Raw genomic sequence first — 27,856 nt, 5'->3', positions numbered from 1 at the left:
GAGAGAAAGGGGACAGGAAGCATGGTCAGAGTACATCATAAAAACGTACAAGAGCACATGTGCAAGTCAATATAACTACAGCAGCTGGTGTAATTTACTTGGAAAGTCAGACAAGCTAACTTGCAATTAGATAACTGCCATAGTGCAATAAAATAATGTATTACTATCAGGCTGCGAGAAAAACATAAATTCCTTTTTTATTCGGCCAGTTATGTACAAATGTTCTAATGTTCTCTTTTGCCCAGAATGTTGGCAAAGCAAAGTGTTCTCTTAATTCTGTAAAGCTTCCCCTTGTTGATGTGCACTGACCTGTGATGGTGGCATGGACATTCTGCTTCTCAATCAGCAGGTACCTGGGGCTCTCTGGGAACCATGGCAACAGCATCAACTGGATGAAGGTGGGCACCACCACCACTGAAAGAAAGAGGGGCCAGTACTCCTCCTGTAACAGTTACAACACAGTTAAACGTACACACATCCTGAGATTGTTAAGTCCTTTAACACATGCAGTCTAATGTTCAGAAACATTTCACGGGCTCATGTTTGAATGGGAGCAGTAACATTGCAGGGATGAGCACGTAAAGAATTACGTCCGTCTGACGAAAGACATTTTCATGTGGAGCGAGCAAAACTCCACTGATGTTCCTTTTAATGTATCATATGCGTGTTTCTGATTCAAGTAGATGACTAATAAACAAGTGTCTCACAAACACGTTGAATATTAAATACATTAAAAGAACATTTGTTCTGGACAAAAATAGCTCCTCGTCTGCTATATTCCTAAAAATAATAAGAGACGTCTTCTGCCACCTGCTGGACTGTCCCTTGCCCCGTCTATTCAATCAATCTCAGGTCATCTTTAATCCTTCCAAGATGTGCTCGGCACATATGAAATATCGGCAATACGTGGATATAAATTAAGGGTAAGTTGTGATTGTTTGAAGGACGCAGACGATACTCCGAAGACGCCAGACATACGGCCCTGTCACACAGTTCCGTATGGCAGAAACATATGCATATATGTATATGAAAAGTAACTCAAAATGTGTCAGAGTCCAAATACGTCCAACCATTCCACAGCGGTGTTGTAGCTGACGTATACATAACGAATGCATAACAAATTATCAGCGTATCAGAGCGTCTGGTCAATGGAGATGGAAAGGGGCCATTTGGTTCACGTCATGCTGATGCTGGAGAACGGCTAGAATGCTGAACGCTAGCTATACTGTAGGAACACGTTTAATAAGTTACTCCATAGTCAGGCATAATCTTAACATAGGTTACAAATAGGTTATCAATAAATTGATTCACCGTCAGCTGACGTAGCCTATATCTAACATAGTCACGTAGGTATTCACGTAGGTATTCACGTACTGTATTTACGTAGGTAAGTATTCACGTATGTCTAACGTAACGTAATGTCTGCATATCTTGTGAAGCACACGTTGGGATGTCCGGTAATGTTGAACATGCTCAAAACATCAGCAATCAACAACGCACCCCAGCGTAACACCATCTGCTCTTAACGAATACTACTTATACCAGGGGTCGGGAACCTATGGCTCTTTTGATGACGCAATATGGCTCGCAGACAATTTTGAGCTGACATTTTTTAACATGATTAACAAGTAAAAAATAATTATACTGTGTCATTATAAAGTAAAACATTTAGCAGCGGATTTTGTTTTAGTTCTCCCCTCTCCTTTCCTCCACTCTGTCTCTGACTGTAACTGTGTGCACACGTGTGTGTGGGGGGGCGGAGCCCTGCCCTTCGCGAAACAGCTGAGGAGAAACTGAGCAAAGCAAGCAGTAGACCAGGGGTGTCAAACTCAATCACAGAGAGGGCCAACATTAAGGCATTGTTTCGGGGGTGAAGCTTGGAAACTGCAGTGCCCACAGAGTCATACGTTGGCTTGAGTGTGTCATTACACTGGAGGTCAATCAGCTCCATTTGGATGTTCACATGTGCTGTTTCCACGTCAACTACAAACTGATTGCTGAGCAGTTCATGCGCAGTCGGGAACACAGCGGTGGAGATGGTTTGTCAGTGTTTGGAAACACGTAGTGACCAAAGTTTCCTGCTGCATCTGAGTCTCCCACAGGCAGCTCGGCTTGGAACGCTCTCACTGCATCATACATGTCTGTGATCATGGCCCTGAAGCTGCAGGTTTAACAGTGAGATGCTTCGTTATGTCGCACAAACGCGGTGATACACCGTCAGCTCACCTGCAGAGTTCTCCCGCTGCATCTTCTCCCGCATCCTGCACTAATCCGCTCTTTCATTTCATTCACACATTTAGATACTTCCTCAAATATGTATTGTCCCGTGGTTGTGCCATGCATTGATTTAATTATCAAAACCGGCGGACCAGTTATGATGGAAAAATAATATTTTCTTGCGGTCCGGATATAATTGTGGCCTTGAGTTTGACACCCGCGCAGTAGACACAGAAACAGACAATGGTAGGGGAAACACTGATAGCGCTTTTAGTACTTGGAGACGGAGAGAAATACATTTAAAAATATTTGGCTTTTTTCGCTCTCCCAGCCAAAAAGGTTCCCGACCCCTGACTTATACCTTACCTGATATCAATGTAAACCAGCATTTTGCCGATATTTTGTATATGCCATATTTTTGTATACATTATGCATTTGTTGGGTATTCGTCTGATACATTTTGTATAAGTAAGTGATTCTCTATCAATAGGTTAGACATGCAAATCTAAATACGTTCACTTGTCCGATCCAATGAAAAGTTGGACGTATTTGGACTCTGACAAATTTTCATATACGCCAGCATACGTTTCTGCCATACGGATATGTGTGACAGGGCCTTTAGCTTGAAACACTAATGTTAGGGGAAACATTTAGCATGAATCGCCCTTTAGAATTGCCCCTCAGTCACAACTATCTACTGTCTACTATCTAAATTGTCTACTGCAATTTATTTATTATTCTTTTAGTTTAAGGAAGTCCCCTCTCTCCACACTCTGGGTGTTAGAAAGCAATTTTGACTACCTTTCCTAGAAGCTCATGTAGGCCAAGGATTTGGGCGGTGAAGACTCCAGTGCCAATAAAAATACTCGGCACAAGCCCCAGGAAGCCTCGCAGGTTCTTAGGTGCTATCTCACCCAGGTACATAGGTACTACACTTAGAGAGATGCCTGCAGTAAAACAAAAAAGCAGAAAATAAGATCTATGTAACAATTTAAAATAAACGTTATATAAAGATTTCATAGAATATTTCTACGCTATAGTAAAACTACATTGTAAAACAATATGGAGTATCTGAGCAAACAGCAAGACAGAGAGATACTACATGGACGAAGGTATGTACATGTGGATGCCTGAACGTCACCAAAACACAAAATGCAATTGTTGAATGCAGTCCTGCAATCTCAAGTAGGATGAAAAAGGGTTACAATTTTGAAATGGAGACTCACAAAATGTGAATTCTTGTGCACTCTGAGAAGAAAATTGTGGGAAAAATGGATGTTTTGAAAATGCTCTGGCTACCTTGTGAAAATTAAAATATAGTCAAACAGTGGCACCAGCCTACCAACCTGCGGAGTACAGACATAGATGTATTCTTTCAGTTACTGTTGAGATGATTAGTCAATGAATTCATTAGAGACAGAAGTATTCGTAATTTTACAGCAACCACAGTGCATTAAAAACCCGTCCAAGTTCCAGCTTATCCCAAAGGTGCTGAATGGGGTTGAGGTCAGGGTCTTCCACACCAAACTGGAAAAAACATTTATTTATGGAGCTGGCTTTGTGCACACGGACATGGTAATGTTGAAACAAGAAAGCGCCTTCCCTAAACTGGAACAGGGGTCTCCGAATACATTTGGCCGTAAAGTGAACATGCCCCACTGTATACAACCGTAAATGGGACCAACTCAATGTCAGGGGGTGCAGAGGTGTGTGTATGTGTGCGTGTGTACCTGAGTGAATTCCTGTGATGAAGCGGCCAATGATGACCATCTCAGGTGAACCACAAATCCTGCTGAAGCCCATGAGTGAGCTGGCAATAAATACCAGCACTGTTGAGTTCACCACTGTGCCTTTCCTGATAGTGTACACACACACACACACACACACACACACACACACACACACACACACACACACACACGGTTTATGAAAGAGTGAGGACAGCAGCAGTAGCCCGCTGGCATAATATTATCACAGTCATAATGATAGACATGTATGCCTGTATAAATTCTGATTAGCCTTAAAATGCTAACCCAGCTCATAAGGTTGGTCTTAAGATGTGATTCACTATAAAACAGTGCTGTGGGAAGAAACAGATCAGCCTCTTGATGGGATTATAAATGGCCTGCTTTTCATTTGCATTTAAATGTCAGCCGAAGTTCTATGTAATAGTGGAGATGAATGGAGCTGATTTGCACTTAATATAAAATAACTTTCCTCCACACTTTGAGGACAAGTACACTTCTGAAGGGCAGAGGGGACGAGACGACACTGTGCACTGTAAAGGACAACAAGGCGGTGGGGGGGTTACCAACAGAGGATTGAGGCAGGATTGATAGAAGGCCCTATCATTATCACTGTTATTTTTCAGAATTTTGAAAAGGGGTGAATGATTGAATGATCCTTGCTGTGACTGTGTGTCAGTGTTAGTGTTCAGGTGTTGGTGGCACCATATGCTGCTCAGTGTCTCAGGCTGGCATTGCCAATTGGTCACTATCCACCCTCATGGTTTTGTTTGTGCACAGCATTTGACTGGGTGAAACGCCTTTCATTTATAGGTGGTGTAGGAGCCAATTAGCGCCATAGCAGTTATAGCAGGAGAACAGTTTTTGACCACACACACACACACACACACACACACACACACACACACACACACACACACACACACACACACACACACACACACAGTAAACTGGTAAATTACAGCATTCCAGTTTATTTATTGATTGGATTTCTGTTTTCCATTGCTTGAAATATCTATTTGTTTTACTTGTGAGTTGGGAACTATTGTCATAGCATCACTTTGACATATGAATATGATTTCCTAATTTGTTCTATTCCAGGTATATTAGGAACAAGCAGGACTACAGATACTGAACCCCAAATTGCTCCGGATGGCCAACGTTGTGTGAGTGTGTGTGAATGGTTATCCCAACTGACTGATGTGCACCTTGTATGGAGCCTCTGACTGTATGAATGTGTGTGAATGGGTGAATGCTGACATATAAAGCGCTTTGAGTAATTGCAAAGATTGTGAAAGCACTATATAAAATCAGACCATTTGCCATTCTCTGAATCTGACCCTAAAAAGTGGTACCTCGGCAAGCATAAATTAAAATAAATGTTCCCTTTATGTTTCTGGATTAGAGTGAATATACGATCTGTTGTTCTATGTTTGGGTATAAAGCCAATCTGGGATTTACTTGGTATGTTGCTTTCAATGAGGGAGGACAGTATTCTTGAGTTTAATATACTACAAATTGGAATTGACACTCCTATAGTTTTTGGGATTTAGATGGTCTCTGTTTTAAAAAATTGAAAAAATTGAAAATTACTCCAAGGTTCCGGATGTGTGGGGAGGGAGACAGAGTGGAGTTGTCAATGGTAAGGGAGAAGTTATTGTTGTTTTTGCTGAGGGATTTGGGACTGATAATGAGCATGTCAAATGTATCTCAGTTGAGTTTTAGAAAGTTGTTTTGCATCCAGGATTTTATTTCAGTGAGACAGTTGGTCAGAGTGGAGAGGGTTGCAGTGGTGATGGATTTTGTAGAGATGTAGAGCTTGACGTCGTCGACGTAGCAATGGAAATGGAGGCCATGGCGGTGTATGATGTGACGGAGGGGGAGGAGGTAGAGGATGAAGAGGAGAGGACCAAGCACCGAACCCTGGGGGATGCCTTGGGACAGGGGAGCAGGGGAGGAGGTGCAGTTGTTGATGTTGATGAACTGTTGATGGTTTGTGAGGTAAGACTTCAGCCAGGAGAGAGCAGTGCCGGTGATGTTTAGGGAGGTCTGTGTATGCTTGGCGGTGAACTGTTAAACCAGTTTTCTTGCAGTCTTTCAAGTTGACGTTTTCGGGATTTCATTGTGTGGAGTTCAGGAGTATACCAGGGAGCTGAGTGAGTGAATGTGACAGTTTTGGTTTTGATGGGAGCCAGTTTATCAAGACAGAAGGAGAGTGTGTTGTTGTAATAATGAACCAGTTCTGTGGGATTATCAGACAGCAGGGAAGGGGAGGCGGACAGTGTACTGGAAATGGCATCGGAGAGAGCGGTGGGGGAGAGAGATTTGATATTTCTGAAGCTTGTATTCCATTTCTTTGGGGGTGGGGATTGGGATGTCGATGTCCATGGTGATTGCCAGATGATCGGAGATGTTGATGTTGAGGCTGGAGAGTTGGTGAATTGTCAGACCAGTTGAGCAGACTAGATCCAGGATGTGACCGTGGCTGTGGGTGGGGAAGTTAATGTGTTAGGTGAAGTTGAAGCAATGGAGCAGTTCCAGAAAGTCTATGGCAGGTTTGCAGTTGTTGTCGACGTGGATATTGAAATCCCCCAGGAGGAGAACAGAGGGTGAAATTGCACAAAGCTGGGTCAGAAATTCAGAGAGGTCGGATAGAAAGGAGAGGTTTGGCTTGGGGGGCGGTAAATAATGGCAGTAACCAGGGGAGTGGAGCCAGAGAGTTTAAAGGTGTTCAAATTAAGGAGCGGCAGGAGTGGAAATGGTGGTTATTTTAATGTCCTTTCTGTAGACTGCAGCAATGATGCAGTCTGGAGGCAGGTGGTAGTTGAGGTTGTGGAGATCAAAGACGGAATATAACGGCGGCATTGTTCAGTGGGTTAGCGGTGGCACAGAGCTAGCGTTAGCTACTAGGAGAGAGCAGAGTGTCCTGGGAAGGAGAAGTAATGCACACACCAGTAGTATCCACGGGTTACACCACAGCATACCGGCAGTCCGGCGAGGAGAGGTGGCAGCCTAGATAGGCACCGCTACAGGCTCGGTTAGCCTGTCGATCTTGTGCCGGGAAATGGAGGTAGGCCGGGTGCGGTGGTGGCTAGCAGAGAAATCCAAACAGGGCTGACCACACCGGGATGGCTCGACCCTAGCTGGAAGAGCAGGTGGGCTTGTGTTGGCTAGCTAGGATACCGGTAGAGAGTGGAAGCTGGCAAACTTCGGTAGCAGGACAGAGAGCCGAGTAGCAGTAGAGGGAAGCGTTGGTAGGTAAAACTTTTAAGCTAAGTAAATCTTGAGACGCTGAGTCCGTAAAGTTATTATTTCTTTCTGTGTTAGACATATGGTAGAATGTCTCCACAGACACAAAGGAAGGCTATAACAGACAGGTTATAGACTTTAGACTTAAATTAAACAGCAAAACTTACAGATTGTAGACAGAGCGGCATTACACATCCTAGCTGTTAACAGTCAATCTCTATTCAGTAAAAGTTAGACATGCAGCCTTACTGAAATTTTTGAGAAAGCAAAGAGAAAAAAAAATAGGGTCTTTATGTTTCTTTTTTTATGTTTTCTGTCAAACCATTGTTCGTTTGCCGTTTTCCGTTTCTTTAGTGGCCAGATTTATGCTTTCTTTGTTTATTGGGTATTGCTTACATAGAATGATTCATTTGTAATGTTTTGAAGGGTGACAGGTTGTCATCAGGGGTATGATAGCTACGCCTCTGTTTTGTAACAAGGGGTTGGTATAGCGAAGATTCATCTAAATGAGTAATGAAGATATTCTTCTTAATTATATGGGGAGCTTTAAGGTGGTAAATATAAAGCACACAAATTATGTTCCTGTTTGTAACAAATAATTATTCCTCAAAATTGTCTTCTATTGTTTAGGTGGGAATATTTTAAGGAGTAAGGTGTGTTATCGTACCTCCATGTTTCATGTAAGATAATTCGATCAGTGTTATTTATACTATCTTTACATAAGCAGAGCAGCGGACGGCTCTCCAGGGCCAGATGGAGCTGCATCGAACAGGCTCTTGTGGTGTGTCCCTCCTCCCTGCAACCAAAACATATCAGAACCGTTGAGGGGGCAAAAATCATGTAGTTGTAATCATCTACTTTAACATGGAAGCGGAGGTTGAGATTCACATCCCGGTTACCCCCCCAAAACACACCAAAAGTCAACTAAAGTAAACTACCACCAATACACTAAGTTAAATTAACAAAAAACATACGCTCAGCGTCTCACTCAGACACCACAATCTCCCAGCATGAGAGAAGCCAAGCAAACATTGCCAGCCAAACAACCCAGCCTTAAACACACTGCACCACCAACCATGTATAAAGTCTTCACACAAACATGTACACCAAACAAACAATGGTAAGATCTTCACATGTTTTGCTTTTAACTATTTTATTAGTGTTGCTCTGGCATCAGCAGGAAATGGACCCAAAAGCACGACCCACAGACAAAAGGGGTTTAAGTAATTGTCTTGGCAACAACAAAAAGGAACTGTCCTAAAAAGTTACTCAACACTACACAGTAACAAAAAGCTTGACTGCAAAATCACAAGCTCAAAAGAGTGCAACACAAGGGAAATCGCTGTAACGCTCAATGGAACAGATAAGACAAATTTGCACAGCCAAAGGGGAAAGCAGAGACTAAATACACAAGGGGAGGAAGGTGATTAGGGACAAATGAAACTGATGAAGTCTTCTATTACAAGTTCTACATTGTGGTATAAGGGGCAAAATGTATGATCTAATTAAATCAATGCATTTAGGAAATAAGTGCGCTGTTACAATTAGAGACAAACAAACAAACTGAATTCTTCCCCCAGAGAAGAGGTGTTGGACTTTACTTAATGTAAATGTAAATGAAGTTGCTGTTCAGTTGGATCAATGTACTGCTCCTGGCCACTCCCTCCTACATAGAGAGGTGAAGTACAACAACAGCTGGACATAGTAGAAAAGTACTGTAAGAACTGAGCCATGGCAGTGAATATGAAGAAAACTAATGTCATGATTTTTTCAAAATGGCCCAGACATCAGGAGAACCAATACCAGTTTACCATAAATAATCTATATTTATGGTATGAGCTATACATGCCTTGGTTTAACAATAACAGAATCAGGAGTTTCAACAAGGCAGTCAATGCAGTAAAATAAAAAGCTTGAAGAGCTCTAAATGCAATTAAGTGAACATTTTATCATTTCTAAATTCCAATTAAAATATGGCTTTAAACATTTGAAGTATGGGGTCCACTCAGTCATCATGACTATACCCACTGGGACAAGCATCCAACAGAGTCTTTACATGCACAATTTTGTAGATACATTTTACATGTACACAGAAAAACAGCAACAAATGCAAGTCGATCAGAATTAGGCAGATACCTACTGATAATTAACGTTCAGAAGAGAGCAATTCTTTCCACTCCAACGCCCTAAAGAGCTGAGGCCAGAAAAGAGTCCCCTATGTGAGTTGGTGCTGAGGCTGGCACAAAAACACTGCTCTGCAAACACCAGTAACAGTCAAACTAATTATAACACAATGTAAAGAAAACTGTTTAGAACAGGGGTGTCCAAACTACGGCCCATTTTTAAATGGCCCGCAGCAAATTCTAAAAGTATAATGGAATATGGCCCAGATAGAAACTTGTGCTTGAATGTATTGTACTTCTTAGTTCTAACACAGAAACACAGTTTTGACTTGTCAGCTAACTTAAAACATTGAGTGTCAGATAAAGCTTGTGCTTTATATGTTTACTGATTGCATGTGATGAGAGCACAGATGCGACAGACACCGCACAGCTGTTCATTGTTTTTGCAGGGAGTTGAGATAACTTGTCAGGGTTTTTGGACTGCAGTTCCTCTTTGGACCATGTGGGGTCGCCACCATTCATTTCTGTGCTGTCATGTGCTTGTCTTTATTGTTTCATTGGTTGCACCTGTTCCTTGTTTGCTAGCCTTTATAAGCTGCCTGTTTTCTTCTGTTCATTGCTGAGTCTTGAATTGTTGCCGGAGCCCAAGTTTGTGAGTTTTTGAGCCGTCCCTTGAAGTGTCCGTTTTTGTGCCCTTGTCTCGAGTTCCTAAGTTGACTGCCTTTTTGCTCTTTAGCTCTTAAGATCCTTTTACTGCCTGCTTTTCGTATATCCTCTGTTGATCCTGTTTTTGCCCAGACTTTACCTGTTAGTTGTCTGGAGGTATTTTGAGTTTTGTCCTGCCACCTGTTTGCTCTAAAAGTAAAGACTCCTCTTCTAACCCACTCCGAGCCTGTGTCTGTCTCTGCATCTGAGCCTATCACCCCTGGGTAGTACAGTGGTAGAGAGTCTGCCTACCACGCAGGAGTCCGGGTTCGATTCCCAACAGACCCTCTCATAACTTCTACGTTACGGAAGAGCTGCTTGGTCTTAGGAGTCTAAATGGCGCAATATAATTCGAACACGAGGACTTTACCACAGATAATTTCAAGCTTTCCTGTCTGATGTCGATGCTGAATACGGAGACGTACTCCACCATTATGATGTGCGCTGGCTGAGTCGCGGCTCCGTGCTGCAGCTGTTTTATTCCCTGAGGTCAGAAATCGATCTGTTTTTGAAAGAGAAGGACCAACCTCTTCATGAGCTGAGTGACCCTCCATGGTTGGTAGACCTGGCATTTTTAGTTGATCCTACTGGTCATCTCAACACTGAACAAGAGCCTACTGCGCACATGAAAGCATTCTGTGTGAATCTCCGACTCTTTGAGACACAACTATGCAACTTCAATTTTGTGCACTTCCCCACGCTATCCAAATGTGCTTTTCCAAAGGCCAACCTTTCTGATAACAAGGGGAAATATGTGTCTGTGATCACGTCTCTCATGACAGCATTCAGTCAGCACTTCCAAGATTTTTCTATCATTGAGAAAGAAATCGAGCTGATCAATGCAGAAGAAGTTTAAGAGAGTCTGCAACTAGAACTTATATATAATAATTATATACAATAATTCCCTGAAGAATCAACATCAGCTTCTCTCCCTCCCCGACTTCTACCGGAGCTTGGAAAAGTATCCTCTGATGAGACACCACGCACAAATAATGATGAGTCTGTTCGGGTCAACATGTGAGCAAACATTTTCTGTTAACTCTGAACAAAAGCAGGTTGAGAACCAAAATGAGCGATGGTGAGTGTCAGGTTAGAGGTTTTTTGAGGATTGGGGTGATCGCCGCTGTTTTGAAGGCAGATGGGACGGTTCCATGGGACAGCGAGGAGTTGAAAAGGTGAGTGAGGTAGGGGCAGAGGACAGGGAGGCAGGACTTCAGTAGTAGAGTTGGAAGACGGTCAAGGGAGCAGGTTGTGGGTTTGGAGGAGCTGATCAGTTGGAGGAGCTCAGGAGGGGTAACCAGGTTGAACTGGGAGAGGCGGCAGAGGGGAGGGGGGATTAGGAGGTCCAGGGAGATTGGGGAAAGAGGCACAATGGTGGAAGCTGGGGTAGGTGCTTGTGGGTGGGGTACAGGGGATAGTGAGCCATTAATGTTGTTGATTTTGTCTGTGAAACTCTGGAGGAATGAGTTGCATAAAGCAGGAATAGATGAAGTGAAGCTGTTCGCACGGGACTGGAGGAGGTATAGAGTCATAGATAGATAGATAGATACTTTATTTATCCCGAGGGAAATTCAGGTTGGTTGGTTACTTGGTAAGAGTCAGGAGAAGATTGTGGTAAAAGAAACCAACTTGACTGGTGTAGAACTGGTATAGAGTCTATAATCCTTTCCTGAACAACCTGAAATAACAAATGTCTTACCTGCCAAAGCGAGAGACCAGCATGCCCACGATGACGGAGCCCAGCAGACCTCCAATTGCGAAGACTGACACAGTGAGAGAGTACATGAGGGTCAGGGTCTCCCCACTGAGTCCTGTTCCATTACGACTCAGGGCTGTCCTGTTGTAGAAGTCCTTTATGTACTGAGAGGTGGACGGATAGTAACAACAGGATGTAGGAAAGGTCAGAAGAGGAAGGCATTGTGCGAGGTACTGCACAAACTATAAAACACTATGATCATTAATGATGCATGAATAAAAGATCATTCAATAGTTACAGATATATCAAAGCTTTGAATTCAGACCGTAGGTTAATATTTCTGTGACTTTCTCAAATAGTGACAGCTACTTTATGCAGAGACTGGACAGGAGTGCCCAGGGATAAAACTCCATGTGTCCAGGAGCTCTGCCCATCATGTTGTTTTGTTGGCCGTTTGCTTGAGCCAAGTTCACTACTGTTCAAAAGTTATTATCTGCTGCCATGAAGCTTACTCTTGTCCAGTGAGATGTGTGAGAGGGCTACTCTTTATGTTGTAATGGTCTTTTATGCTCTCAGCTTGTACAAAGTTCTCTTACAGGTAGATGTTGTGTTTTGTAGATGGAGAACAAAACGCTGTACAATAGTTCAACCAGACTGAATACAATCTGTACGAGTCAAAAACACTGAGTAGACTGCAGAGGGCCCAAAGAAAAACACCCTACATATTTAGAGCCACAATATTGATAAAAACAAATACAAAATCAAAGTTTAACAGTGTTCTCCCCTGTAATGCAACACTGAGGAGACAATCAAATCAAATTCAAATCAGATATATTTATGTAGCCCAATATCACAAATTACACATTTGTCTCAGGGGGCTTTCCAGACTGTACAGCATACGATCCATAGACCCTCGCACCACACAGTGAAAAACTCCCTAAAAGAAACTCCACAATTAAAGGGGTAAATGTTCGAAACCTCATGGAGAGACTGAGGAGGATCCCTCTCACACAATAACTAAATGAAAGTTTGATTTATTTCATTGTTTTGGGGACAAAACTATTGAAAATGTAAATTATACATTACATGTCTGAATTATAATGTTTTTATCTCCGTTAACATAGTTATTATTAAAAGAAAGAGGAGGCTGATTCCAAACTTTTGAAAATAATTGTATGTCAAACATACTTTATGCTCTGACCAACAAGCCTCTCATCCAGAAAATAAAATTAAATAAAATGAACTGTTGGTAATGTCTGGGAAGGAACAGCAGTCTCTGGTGTGGAAGTCCAGCCCCCTCATTTGTGGCTCTATAACAATGTCATATTACTACTCTGCCAGCTCCTGACAGACAACAGTCATCCAGATGTAAACTTTAACAGTGGCAACCTGACACAGAAACTCTGGGGATGATGCCCCAGATGCTGAGGTAGAATCATACAGTTACATATATGCAGACAGATAGACAGGGATAGGAGGGGAGAGGGAGAGGAGGAGAAAGGGAAAGAAAGAGGAGAGCAGAGAGGTGTCCCTCGGCAGTCTAAGCCTATAACAGCATAACTAGGGGCTGGTCCCAGGCAAGCCTGAGCCAGCCCTATCTATAAGCTTTATCAAAAAGCCTTCTTTAGCCTGCTCTTAAATGTGGAGAGGGTCTCTGCCTCCCGAACACAAACTGGGAGCTGGTTCCACAAGAGAGGAGCTTGATAGCTGAAGGCTCTGGCTCTGGCTCCCATTGTACATTTAGAGACTCTAGGAACTACAAGTAACCCTGCATTCTGGGAGCACAATGCTGTAGTTGGTTTATATGGTTCTATGAGATCTTTAAGATATGCTGGAGCCTGACCATTAATTAATTAGGTCAGGCGAATAATTTTTAATTCTATTCTAAATTTTACCGGGAGCCAGTGCAGAGCAGCTAATACAGGAGTAATATGATCCTGTTTCCAAGTTCTTGTCAATACACGTGCCGCAGCAGAGGGCCTAACTAACCGTCAGGCTTCCATTTTTGTTTTGATTCAGAAGCAGTGGCGCAACCTGGTAAACATGTTACAAATATTTTTTTATCATTCAGCTGATTTTATTGTGCCGTTTATTCTGCACTCACGTTATGTATTGTTACATCTGTCTGTCCTTTGAGAGGGATCCTCCTCAGTTTCTCTCCCTGAATTCTTTTTTTTTTTCTCCCGCAATTTGTTTTTTTGGGGGAGTTATCTTTGTATGCTGCAAGGGTCTAAGGACAGAGGGTGTTGTATGCTGTACAGATTGTATAGCCCCCTGAGACAAATTTGTAATTTATGATATTGGGCTACAATAATAACATTTGATTGATTAAGCATTAGGAAATAACTCCATACCTTATATCAAGCAACCTAAAAGCCAGTGAGTATGTCAAAAACCTGGGTGGCATCCCGACCTTAACTTAAAAATATCACATCAAATATTACAAGATCATCTACCACCTGATAAATATATCAAAAGTAAAAATATTCATATCTCAAACCAATTCTGAGGAACTGGTAAGTCTTCAGATAGTGGCTTTTGTTGTACAAAATAAGAAGATAGACTGCTTTTATATAGCACTTTTCCAATCTTCAGTAGGTATTAGAGCAGTTTTTCAATCCTCTTATTTGCTCCTTCCTGTCCTTTCTGGAATGCGTCTTGGTTGACGCGCTCAAACATTACACAGAGTTCACCGCATTCTTTGTTTTGTCACTTTTATTTTTCTTTCTCATTCAGATTCCATCATATTATATTTTTCTTCCTTTTACAAACAAAGAGTCGTTCTTACCGGGTGAAGGAGGTATGGGGTGAACTTGCAATAAAACGATGGTTACCATGGAACTGCCCTCTGTAATACTACACCTGATCAGCTGGGATCTATAGAAACTGTATGTCATGATCTTGATTTTCTGTTTCCTGTTTTATTTGGCAATTCCGGTGCGCCGTGAGATGGCTGCACTGATGAGAGCTCCATGTCAACTCAGCAAACTTGTGTGGATTTACTTTTATTACTTTTTTGTACATTCAGTGTTTTCATACATCCAATATGATCGACAAACACTTCTGGAGATATGGTCGTCAGCCAGCGCGGACTTTAAGCCAACTTTTGACATCGCAGACGACATACTCCCCTAGGTCCTTTGTTTACCAACACGACATCGTCGGAAAACAAAGAGGGAAACGGGCCGGGACACTGCAGAACCCTGCCCAGCATTCTGCTAGCTAATGTACAGTCCCTGGATAACAAACTTGACGAGCTGCGTGTACGGATAAAACACCAACGGGACATCAGGAGCTGCTGTATTTTGGCGCTCACTGAAACATGGCTGGAGGACAGTGTGCCTGACTGTGCCATTGCCCCAGAGGGTTTCTCCGTCTTCCGACAAGACAGAACAAAGGACTCAGGCAAGTCAAGAGGAGGTGGTGTGTGCTTTATGGTTAACTCTTCGTGGGCCACGGATGTCTGTGTTTTAGAAATGCACTGCTCCCCGGTTCTGGAGCTGCTGACTATTAAAGCTAGACCCTTCTACCTCACCAGAGAGTTCAATTCAGTCATCCTCACAGCTGTTTACATCCCAAGGGCCAACATGAAAAACGTTCTCCCAAAATACTACCAACATATCACTTTTCCCACTAGGGGAGAGCAGATCCTGGATCACTGTTACACCCCTTTCAGAAACTGCTACAAACCCCTCCCCCACCCTGCTTTTGGAAAGGCAGATCTCTGCTCCATCCTTCTGTTGCCTGCATACAGGCAGAAACAAAAACAGGAAAAAACGGTTTCCAGGGTCACTTACAAATGGAGCAAAGAGACGGATGAGGTCTTACAGGACTGCTTTGAGTCAACTGGTGTGCGTGTGTGTGTGTCTTACCAGAGCGGGGGAGTTGACCACTGCTAGATTGTAGCCATAAAGCATGGAGCTCCCGAAGGAGGTTAGGAATGCCACCGCCAACAAAGAGCTGGTCAGTTGCTAGAGAGAGAGAGAGAGAGAGAGAGAGATGTGTGAGGAAGTTTCATTCATTCATATAATATATATTCATGATGGTGGTGAAGTGAGTCCTGCTTTCAGGAGTGAAAGCATATAAGCAACTTTCCTCAATGAGGCAATGACTCGTATCTGTGCTGATATATAGTAGAAGGAGGAGTTTAGGCCCAAACATAACATACTCATTGAGCACAATAAGCGTATAAGAAATATACCATTTCATCAAAAATGTAATAATATTTATTTGGACATTGTGCAGGATGCATAAGTGATAGCAGTCTCTTCACATAAACTGAGGTCCTCACAACCTCATAGTGACAGGGAAAATATAGCTCTGAAACAGTGATGATTTGCATCAATAATTTCAGCCGTAGCCTAATAAATTGAAAGTGTAATTGCTTGTATACAGCTCCTTAAATAATGTGCGTAGTCAGTCATTTAAAGTTATTAGAAACATGCTTCACTCAATGTTTATAATGTAAGCGCACATTTCCCAGCAGTGGGTGACAATAATGAAGCATAGCATTAGTTCAGGCAGAGCACTGAAGTAATGCTAGTATTGGCTGATTTGGAATCAGCTTCATCATTTGGAATCCTTCACAATGTTTGGCTCATTTACAGCTAAAGTAATGTCAATCACATTTAAGCAAGTGTACAGTGCAGAGATTATAACACCTATTTTTGTATCTCTGCTGGTTACGGTGGGATTCAAGTTTCCGATGATCATTGAACATCAGAAACTTGTAGTGAACTGCAGGCTGTTTACACAGAGCAGAGAGGACAGAGGCTGTAAACATGGCGATACTTCAATATGTTTACATATTGTATATTTAGCATGTTTTTTTTTTCAAATATTGGTGAAACTTGTGGGAAATTGGAAAAAGATATGTATGTATTTATATATTAAATTCAACTTGACTTTTGGAGGTGCAGGACTATTATATTGCAGTGAAAGGCCACAGTGAGTAACATGTGACAGGAGCAAAATAAAAGCTGACACTGCTGAGGGTTTATAGGGTTAAAACCGAGTGTATATCTGTCTGCAGCCCAGGGAAACGACGTAGCTTCAGTTAGCAGTTAGCTCGAGTTCAGAACTGCAAACTCCCTGTTGCTGCTGTTAAACAGGTGTAGGTGTAGGCATAACATTGATGTTCAGCAGCCGTGTTACAGGCCGGGTTCTACGAGGGTGCAAATGCATACATTGCACCCTCAGTTAAATATTTTGCAACCTCCGTTGAAATTTGAATAATAACTTTAAACGCAAGGTGGTAGGACTGTGTAGACGTCTCCATGTGCACCTTCTATTTTGGTTGTGCAGCATTGCAACGTGCAAAAGGGTGAAGAAGCTGAATATAAATCAACGGGTGTGGAGATTATTAAATACTCTCTCAGCCATTCACATCACTGGTGTTGTAGCACAATGTGATAACAACAAACAGAAAGCTTTACCTCATGGAAATGTAATCAGCCTTGCAGGTATTTGGTCATAACCAAAGTATTGTATAAACTTAAACTTTGATGGGAAGATGATTTTAGATCAAAAGTAAGGGATGAAGGTGTTCACAAAATGTCCTAGTGGAACCATGTAGGTGTACACCACATTTTTAAAAGAAAACATGTCAACGAAAAACAAGGCAAAAGATTATATTGTACAGCCATCTTTGGTTATTCTATTCCTGAAATGTAAAGAAGCATTTGCTACATGTAACAAAAAAAAATTATACCTGAAAAGGATTTGACATTGCAACTTAATTCAAGACCTAACAAAGGCTGATATTGTACTGCATCACATTTATAGAAAAATAAATGCATTTTTGGGGGGAGTGGGAGGGAGTATTGGTCTTCACAAATCCCTAAACTATGCCATCAGTTGCTCACAACAACAACAATTTCATGGAATTGTTTTCTTAAAACGAGGAGAGATGACGAGAGCCATCAATCCACCTAATAGTTGTCCATATATTTCTAGCATTAATAAAGCAGCAAACAACTATTTGCTATGTAGAGAGTGGAGTAATATCTACCTGAGCAGAGAATGATGTCACCCTTCCTCTATGTGTAATCCGAGTTTCTCTGTGCTTTCACTCCGGTTCCCCTCAGCTCCACACACTCAGCTAACTCCTGGCTCACATCCATTCCCTTTTACCCTGCAATAAACAATATCCTTTATTCTGACTCCAGTCTCCTGCCTCTCTGTGTCTCGCACTTAGGTTCACTAGCTCAACACTTTAAATGAAATCAACGTAACAATTTTTACAGTTTAGGTTTTGTTTATCAAAAAATATTTTGTTATTTTATGGTTTCGTGACCTACTTAAAATATCTGATACACTCTTATTGAGTGCAGCCACTATCTCAAGTAAGTGTTAAAGTTTGAAAGCAGGTAGCAAATGCTATTAGCTGGGCCTCTGTCTAAAACAATAGGGGATCAGTCAGCTGACGGCCCTGGCTGTGGATCTGACCTGATTCAATGTAGTCAGTCGGAACTTACCGATGTGATTTTCCCCGACGATGGAATTAAAACCTCCTCAGCCATTTAGGTAACCTGTCATCCAGTCCCAAGCAGCAAACGGCAGTAATTCTCTCTACACTGCAGAGGATCTCATGGCTGTTGTAGCAGGCGTGGTCTCACAGGGTCCACCAAACTGCACGTTATAGTGGTGGAGGCAGTTCATGTGCCGGGCTCCAGGCCTCTCTTCCACCCAGCAGCAATCCACAGGCCCCCATAACAAGCACACAGTGTCATCACATGACGGAGAGCAGCGTGACAGACTGAGAGAAAAACCTGCAGGAAGCAATTAACTCTAAGTGAATTCACAAGGAGAGAGAGGAGAGGAGGAAACAAGGAGGAAAAAAGAGAAGAGGAGGAAAGTAAAGGAGTAGAGGGAAAATGAGCTGAATAGAAGGAGAATGAGGATGATGGAAAAAGGGGAGGAGAGAACTATAGAGGGGAGACGAGGAAAGTAGATGAAGAAAGGGATGGTGCGAAGCTGGAGGAGAAAAGGACACCAAAAAGAGAGGAGGTGAGGTGCGGAGGACAAGAAAGGAGAAGAGAGGCAAATTTGCCAGAAGTAAGGAAATGGAGGGACAAAGAGAAAAGGAGGGTAAGGAGATTAGAGCAGGATACAGTGGGGGGACAGGGAGGTGAGAGGTTTATGAAAAACACAAATTAATGGAAACATATCGTATCTAGGAAATACATCCAAAAATGTCAAACCCACCAGAGTGGTTTGCTCAGAAATTCATTGTGACAAAGTATTCAGTATGTGATGATACAGGATAAATAAATGCATTGCTCCTTTATGTAAACTTTGGATTGCAAAATATTTACTGCTTTATAAGTGCTATTGCCATTTTGCTATTTTTCCTTGAATCAAACACAGATCACTTTGGTTGCAGTTGAAAGAAGCAGGGCAGTGTTTTCTCTGACTGATCATTGGGTAACAATCACCCGCCTTGCATTACACATTTCCTAATCCTGTGACTTGCTCGAGTGCTGCCGCATGAAAGGTTGGTTTTGTTCAGAAAGTTCTGCCCTTTGGCACTAACATTCTCTCTATTAGCCCACAATTCATCAGCTATTATTACAGACGGGGAATCTAAATTAAAATGTGTCCACTGGTCTGGGCTATAACTGCATCTTCTGCATGATTCCAATAATTTCGATAATTTGTATGGTCAAAAATCGCTGAATTTGCGTATTCTCTGTTCAGATACAGGAGAGATACGAGCTGCGGCAAACTAGGTTGAGCGCATACATTTGGCACGTGTCTGATGCTATCTCTCTGTATGTCGGCAATATAATGTTTACAGACACTTTTATTATGCGTCCTGACTTTCCATAGTCCAGTTAATGTATATAATGTTTGTGTGTAACATATTTAGTCTTGCTGATCCATCCATCCATCCATCCATCGTCTACCGCTTATCCGGGGTCGGGTCGCGGGGGCAGCAGCTCCCAAACTTCCCTTCTCCGGGCCACATTCTCCAGCTTCAACTGGGGGATCCCGAGGCGTTCCCAGGCCAGGGAGGAGATATAATCTCTCCACCGAGTCCTGGGTCTTCCCTGGGGTTGCTTCCCAGCTGGACGTGCCTGGAACATCACTAGGGAGGCGGCCAGGTGGCATCCTTACTAGATGCCCGAACCACCTCAACTGGCTCCTTTCAACGCAAAGGAGCAGCGGCTCTACTCCGAGTCTCTCACGGAAGGCTGAGCTTCTCACCCTATCTCTAAGGGAGCCGCCAACCAACCGTCTGAGAAATCCCATTTCGGCCGCTTGTACCTGCGATGTCGTTCTTTCGGTCATGACCCAGACTTCATGACCATAGGTGAGGGTAGGAACGAAGATCGCCCGGAAAATCGAGAGCTTTGCCTTCTGGCTCAGCTCTCTTTTCGTCACAACGGTGCGGTAAAGCGAATGTAATACCGCCCCCGCTGCTCCAATTCTCTGGCAAAACAAGACCCCGAGGTACTTGAACTCCTTCACTTGGGGTAAGAGCTCACTCCCTACCCGGAGTAGGCAATCCACCGGTTTCCTGCTGAGAGCCATGACCTCAGATTTTGAGGTGCTGATCCTCATCCCAACCGCTTCACACTCGGCTGCGAACCGATCCATTGACTGCTGAAGGTCACAGACCAATGACGCCATCAGGACCACATCATCTGCAAAGAGCAGCGATGAGATCCTCAGGCCACCGAACTGCAACCCCTCTCCTCCACGACTATGCCTCGATAGCCTGTCCATGAAAATTACTAACAGGATTGGTGATAAAGCGCAGCCCTGGTGGAGGTCAACATTCACTGGGAACGAGTCCGACTTACTGCCGAGTATCCGGACATAACTCTCACTTTGGGCGTACAGCGATTGGATGGCCCTCAGAAGTGATCCCCTCACCCCACAATCCGGCAGCACCTCCCGCAGTATCACCTGGGGGACCCGGTCATACGCCTTCTCCAGATCCACAAAACACATGTAGACCGGATGGGCGTACTCCCAGGCCCCCTCCGGGATCCTTGCGAGAGTGAAGAGTTGGTTCGTTGTTCCACGACCAGGACGGAATCTGCATTGTTCCTCTTCAACCAGAGGTTCGACTACTGGCCAAACCCTCCTTTCCTGCACTTGAGTAGACTTTACCAGGGAGGCTGAGAAGTACGATACCCCTGTAGTTGGCACACACTCTCTGGTCCCCCTTTTTGAATAGGGGAACCACCATCCCAGTCTGCCACCCCCTAGGCACTGTCCCAGACTTCCACGCAATGTTGACGAGGCGTGTCAACCAAGACAGCCCCTCAACACCCAAAGCCTTCAGCATTTCTGGACGGATCTCATCAACCCCTGCGGCTTTGCCACTGTGGAGTTGTTTGACTACCTCAGTGACTTCCAACAGGGAGTCACTGAGTCCGTTCGAATCCGTCGGTACACTGCAACTGTTCCCACTGTCCTCCCGGATAACATAACCCGGAAGGACTCCTTCAGTCTAACGGTGTTCGAGGGTTATCGCCCCTTGAGGCACCTAAGACTTTGAGACCACAGCTCCTCACCGCAGCTTCAGCATTAGAGGTTTTGAACATTGCCCACTCAGGTTCAATGCCCCCAACCTTCGCAGGGAGGTTGGGGGCACTACCCGTTTGGGCTTACCAGGTCGGTCCAGAGTCTTCCCCCACCCCTTGATCCAACTCACCACCAGATGGTGATCAGTTGACAGCTCCACCCCTCTCTTCACCCGAGTGTCCAAAACATGCGGCCTCAGATCAGATGATACGATCACAAAATCGATTATTGACCTTTGGCCTAGGGTGCTCTGGTACCACGTACACTTATGAGCATCCTTATGTTTGAACATGGAGTTTGTTATGGCCATTCCATGACTAGCACAGAAGTCCAACAACAAACGACCGTTCAGGTTTAGATCAGGGAGGCCGTTCCTCCCAATCACGCCTCTCCAGGTGTCTCAATCGTTTCCCACGTGCGCGTTAAACTCTCCCAGCAAGACTACGGAGTCCCCTACTGGAGCTTCCTGCAGGGCTCCATTCAGGGTCTCCAAGAAGGCCGAATACTCCGAACTGCGGTTTGGGGCATAGGCACAAACAACAATCAGAGTTTTCCCCCACATAACCCGAAGGCGTAGGGGTTCACCCACCGGGGTGAACTCGAATGTAGCGGCGCTCAGCCAGGGGGCTTATAAGTATCCCCACACCCGCCCGTCGCCTCACACCTTGGGCAACTCCGGAGAAGAATAGAGTTCAACCCCTATCCAGGAGTACGGTTGCAGAGCCAAGACTGTGTGTAGAGGTAAGCCCCACCAGATCCAACTGGTAGCGTTCCACCTCCCGCACTAGTTCCGGCTCCTTCCCCCACAGAGAGGTGACGTTCCACGTCCCCAGAGCCAGCCTCTGCTGCATGGGTCTGGTCCGTCGAGGTCCCTGACCATCACTGCCACCTGACCCCAGCGGTTCTTCCTGTGAGTGGTGGGACCACAGGATAGATGGATGGATGGGAGGCACCACGCAGCTTCTTCGGGCTGTGCCTGACCGGGCTCCGTGTCAAACCCGGCCACCAGGCACTCACTTTTGGGCCCTTTCACTGGGCCTGGCTCCAGACGGGGGCCCCGGGCTTCCTCCGGGCAGGGTCTCTCCTTCTCTTTCCCTTTTTTTCATGCGGTCGTTTTGAACCATTCTTAGTCCGGCCCCTCGCCTCAGACCAATTTGCCTTGGGAGACCCTACCAGGAGCACAAGGCTCCAGACAACACAGCTCTCAGGTTCATAGGGACACACAAACCTCTCCACCACGGTAAGGTGATGGTACCCGGAGAAATAGTCTTGCTGATGCGACATAAAAAACACCAGGTGAGGCAGACAGTACTCTTCCACACTGAAGAGGGCTACGTGAGCCCACAGGTTCGTGCTGCTGCTGTTCTTCTACGCAGAGACGGTAGCACCAACAAGCTACTTCTAGCTAACATCAGAGTCACGTGCACTGTAGCACCGTTTAGTTTAGTTTTTTTCTCCGACTGACGGCCAAAAAATTAATTTTCTGTAAGTAAAGGTAAGACCACAATTTTGTTAAAAATGTAACGTTCTTTTTTGGCCAAATATGTACCATACCTGTGTGTGTATAAAGAATGCTGATATGAGATGTGAAAAATAACCAGTAGTCTGTTCATGCTACAAAGAAAATGATGAATAAGTTACTCAGTTGGGTTCATATATTTGTAAATCTGACTCTGAAAGAGTCAGTGCCTCCCCAGCCATGAACCTCACCGCATTGGCACTGGTCTGGAGATGTGGAGTTAGAAAGAAGTGATCTGACCAATGCTCTAGTGCAGGCTGCAGGCTTCAGGCTACAACAACCGCTGCTAGCATGACAAAGCTGCTGTCAGCGGTCGAGATGTGTTGTGAGAAGAGCAATGTTTGGAATAAAACAGATATCTGTTTCTGCTGCATCCATTTGGATCATTTAAAAAAAAAAAAAAAAACTGTCCATCGTGAATCCAACAAAGTTACAAGGCAAGTGCTGTAAGTGCCTAAAAAGAATGTGCTTTAGTTGACAGGAACATACATTGTATTGCACATATTGTGATTTGGGGGGGGCGACCTTACTTGTCCTTTTTTCCACATACTTCCCTTTCCATGAGTTTAGCTCCAAGTTAATCATTAGTAGACAGATTGAATTGAAAACAGTGTGGCTCATATTAAGCTAACAAAAGCAAACTGTAGTCGCCCATCATAACAACTTTCATTAAGTCTGACTTGTTCTTTATCAGTTGAGGCTGTGTTGTTATGTTATATGTTTTGGGAAAGGTGACATTAGGATCAAAAGATAGGAGTTACATAAAATAGATAACTGTGTATTTGTTTTTATTGTTTTACTTTCAGTCAGACTAACAATCATGTTTAGTGCAAAGTTAGCTCGGCCCATAAAGTCATAATGGTCACATTTCTGGGACGTACAACAGGTCCAAATATACCGGAATTTTCTGTTTCTGGGATGCAAATATTTTTCTCTGTATTAATGCGTATTTATATTGGGAGCAAGAGGTGCAGCTACTCATGTTTCTGTACATGTTCGTTGTCCATCTGCAGGGCTGGATAGATTTAACAGGTTATATGCAAGTACGGTACTCCATCATAGTTTCTACACGGTGAACGCACAGTGCAAGTTTTCTGTCCAGACAATTCCTGTATATGCAAGGGGTGCATAAACATACCAATGTATAGTAATATAACACAATACGTCACCTCAAACTACAGAACCGTATAAGCCTCATACAGCTATAAGCCTCTCAAAGTATAAACTTCTTGATGCAGTGCCATTATTTTCCCGTTATGCAAGGTCGCAGTTGCCTTGGTAATGTCAATATATGTGTGGCATTGATTGCCAATAGTAAGCTAAATCAAGAAATATATACTGTCCTCATGCAAGCATTTGTTATGACCATCTTCAATGGTTACCTGTTGCTTTCAGAATGCAATTCAGAATTGTTTTGTTTGTTTTATAAAGCACTTGCTGTTCTGGCTTCTCAGTAAATATCATATCTCATAAATATATATACAATTACAGTATGAATAAGGAAGTAACAATTTCTCAGAACTTTACTTATCATGGGAGGTCTCTTTTTCGTCTCCTGACTACCATTGGCTTCGACTCACCTGGATTAAGTCTCTCTTCACTTGCTGTTCTCCTCCAGTGTGCTTTAGTTTATTCTCTCCTCATCCTGGATCACAGATGTCTCTCATTTAACTCATCTGTCCAGACTTTGGCTGTTTTCTGTTTAAAGCTGTTCAGTTATTTCATCCACACTGTGTCTTTCCTATCTGGTTTTAAAAATGGTTTTATTATAGATACCAGTCATCATTAGTGAATTCCTTTCCCTTAACCTTGTTCTACTCTTCTGTTGCTTTCATGTTTGGCTTCCCTCACTGCTACCTGACTCTGAGGGACACACACGCACACGCACACAGTATGACAACAGAAGGTGTACTAAGGTTGAATCATGGAGGTGGTCATGTTATTGACTGTAACAGGGAGGCATGGGGCTGTGGAGAATATCCACTCATCAATCGCAATGCTGAAAAAGACCGTACAAGAGGAAAGAGTACCAAAACTTATACTAGTAGTAGTAGTAGTAGTAGTAGTAGTGGAAGTAGCAGTAGTAGTAGTAGTAGTAGTAGTAGTAGTAGTAATAATAATTGTAGTAGTAGTAATAGTAATTATGGTAAGTAATAATAGTAGTACTGGTAAGTAATACTAGTAGTAGTAGTAGTAGTAGTAGTAGTAGTAGTAGTAGTAGTAATAATAGTACTGTTAAATAATAGTAGGAATAATATTACTGGGAATTAATAGTAGTACCGGTAAGTAATAATAGTACATGTCCTTACCACCGGGATACGAATCTGTCATCTCCACCCTGCCCCCTCCATCAACCCCCAGCTACTCCACACACCCACTCTGTCTCCTGCTTCCTAACCTAACTTAACCGCTTGTACTTATATTATTTTTATTTAATTGTCATGTTCTCGGCAATTTACCTCATATGTTCTTTTGCTCATATGTTCATTGCTGTAACAATGTAAATTTCCCCGGACTAATAAAGAATTTTTGATTCTGATTCTAAAACCTCAAATAAATTATTGTTTTGTAAAACAGCGCCCCCCCCCCCTATCCATTATTCAGGTCCCTTACCACCCCCTATCAAATAAAATGTAGGTTAATTGTCTCCCCTGAATTCTAATGTTGATGATTATTCTGTTTGTATTATTATGATTATTATTCTTAGTATTTATTATTTATATTACATATTCATTATATTAATTTTGTATTTAAATTCTTATAATATTTTTCTTATTATTAGGCTGCTATATTATGTTGTTATAAAAACTCATAACATTTCTAAATAATGATAAATATATTATTAAAATATTGTTTTGTTGTTATTTTTAACTTCAATTGCCCTAATATACCATGTACCCAGGGAGCAAAAAAAGCCAAGTAAATAGAAATTCTATTCAGGAGGTGTTAACCTTGTAAGGTGTGGTGGAATTTACCCGAAAATACCTACAAACGACATACCCAAAGTAAATTGAAAGCTGCTCTTCAACCATTTTCACCAGCTGCATGATTTTGGTCTCATTCAAAAGATAACTCTCATATTGTACTTGCAAAATATTGCACTCCAAGTGCTTCTGGCACTGAGTAATAGTGGTCTGAATATACTAAATTTGAAGAAAATAGACTTCGCCTGAAGTTTGTTGCTGAAAAAGATGCCTGAAGATGGGTATAGCTGGTAGTTAAGAGCTGGCAAACACAATAGGAACAGAGAATCAAATATTACCAAGTTCAGGTTAAAATTTCAGATAAAAGGGACAAAAACTTAACTTATTAGACAGGTCTTTCTAAGAGACCAGGCTGTGATTTCAGATATTATAATATTTATTGATAAAAAGGTAATAAATAACTATTGGCCTTTACTATAAATAACTCTTATATACCCAATATTCCCAGTCAGTAGTAATGAGACAAAGTAAGTGAAGTATAAACAAAACATTTAAAATTATTTTTGTGTTTATTTTGTATTTTGTAATTAATAAATACAATTATGAAAAAATAACAACATTTGTAAAAATAAAACCATGGTTGTCACATGTCTAAAGCTTCAGCAGTTAATTGGCTAAACGATACGCGAGTCAACGGAAGACTGGGCTGCTGCTGGCTTCGTCTATAAACAAAATAGGGCTGGCACTTCCTTATCAAGTTGACACTCATTGTCTATTGAAGGTTGTCGAAAAGGCATGGAAGCTCCTATTGGCTCAAATGTTTCACTTTCAATCGAAAGAGCTGAGTTCGGCGTCCCGTTAGCAAGCATCAAAATAGTACTAATAGCTTGATATATGCCGTTTTTACCGTGTATCATCGCGAAAATAAACACATCGATCAGCTGAGATTTCAAAGATTGCAACAGCTGTTCATTGGCTTTTATCAATGTGAAGATGTTCAAGATGGATATGTTTTTACTGGACCCAACATGGAAAACAATAAAGCCAGTTTTATTTGTTACTGTGTACCGCCCTCCTGGTCCGTATTCTGAATTTCTATCTGAATCCTCAGAATTTTTATCAAGTTTAGTCCTTAAAACAGATAAAGTAATTATTGTAGGTGACTTTAATATTCATGTGGATGTTGATAGTGACAGCCTTAATAATGCATTCATCTCAATATTAGATTCAATTGGGTTCAGTTAAAATGTACATGAACCATCTCACTGTTTAAACCACACTCTGGACCTTGTTCTGGGATATGGTGTTGAAATTGAAAGTTTATCAGTGTGTCCACATAATCCTCTTTTATCAGACCATTTTTTAATAACTTTTGAAGTCCTGTTACTGGACTACAAGCCAGTAGGCAAAATATCCTACGCTCGATGTTTATCTGAAAGTGCTGTGACTAAATTTAAGGAAGTGATTCCATCAGCACAACACCAGGACTCAATATCAATATAATGGAGGACTTCAATGCTAACCTCTTCTTGTTGATAGCGCTGCAGCCTCACTGCGAATAACACTTGACTCTGTCGCTCCTCTAAAGAAGAAGATCATAAAACAGAAAAAGAAAGCTCCATGGCTTAATTTACAAATCCGCAAACTAAAACAAAAGTCGAGAAATCTTGAAAGTAAATGGCGTTCCACTAAATTGGAAGAATCTCATTTAGTCTGGTTAGATCATCTTAAAACGTATAAGAAGGCTCTCCGTAATGCCAGAGCAGTTTATTACTCTTCCTTAATAGAAGAAAATAAGAACATCCCCAGGTTTCTTTTCAGCACTGTAGCCAGGCTGACAGAGAGCCACAGCTCTACATAGCCTTCTATTCCTATATCTCTCAGTAGTGACGACTTCATGAGCTTCTTTAACGATAAAATTATAATTATTAGAGACAAAATTAATCTCCTCCTGACCTCAATTGGTAATGACTTAACTCCAACCTCCGGAATTTTAAAAACATCTGTAACTCCTGAAATACATGTTTTACTCCAATCAACCTTAACCAACTAACTTCAACAATCTCATCGTCTATGCCATCAACCTGTCTTTTAGACCCGATTCCAACTAAACTGTTTAAAGAAGTTTTACCCTTAACACC

General features: G+C 42.5%; 1 protein-coding gene across 1 annotated transcript in view; it reads right to left on the bottom strand.

The window, feature by feature from the left end:
* Positions 1 to 18,256, bottom strand: part of slc2a15a (solute carrier family 2 member 15a) — a 37,507-nt gene extending 19,251 nt beyond the window's left edge. Inside the window, exons 1-6 of the mRNA XM_029449928.1 lie at positions 18,212 to 18,256; positions 15,608 to 15,706; positions 11,739 to 11,899; positions 3,948 to 4,072; positions 3,019 to 3,164; positions 310 to 442 (exon numbers count right to left, since the gene is read on the bottom strand). Coding sequence (XP_029305788.1) covers positions 310 to 442; positions 3,019 to 3,164; positions 3,948 to 4,072; positions 11,739 to 11,899; positions 15,608 to 15,706; positions 18,212 to 18,256 — 709 coding nt within the window. The remainder of the gene's footprint in view (positions 1 to 309; positions 443 to 3,018; positions 3,165 to 3,947; positions 4,073 to 11,738; positions 11,900 to 15,607; positions 15,707 to 18,211) is intronic.
* Between the last annotated feature and the right edge of the window lie 9,600 nt (positions 18,257 to 27,856).

Source organism: Cottoperca gobio, chromosome 15 (assembly GCF_900634415.1).
Source record: "Cottoperca gobio chromosome 15, fCotGob3.1, whole genome shotgun sequence".
Classification (NCBI taxonomy): Eukaryota; Metazoa; Chordata; class Actinopteri; order Perciformes; family Bovichtidae; genus Cottoperca; species Cottoperca gobio.
Note: the sequence above shows the minus strand (reverse complement) of the source record. Positions and strands in the feature narration are given on the sequence as shown.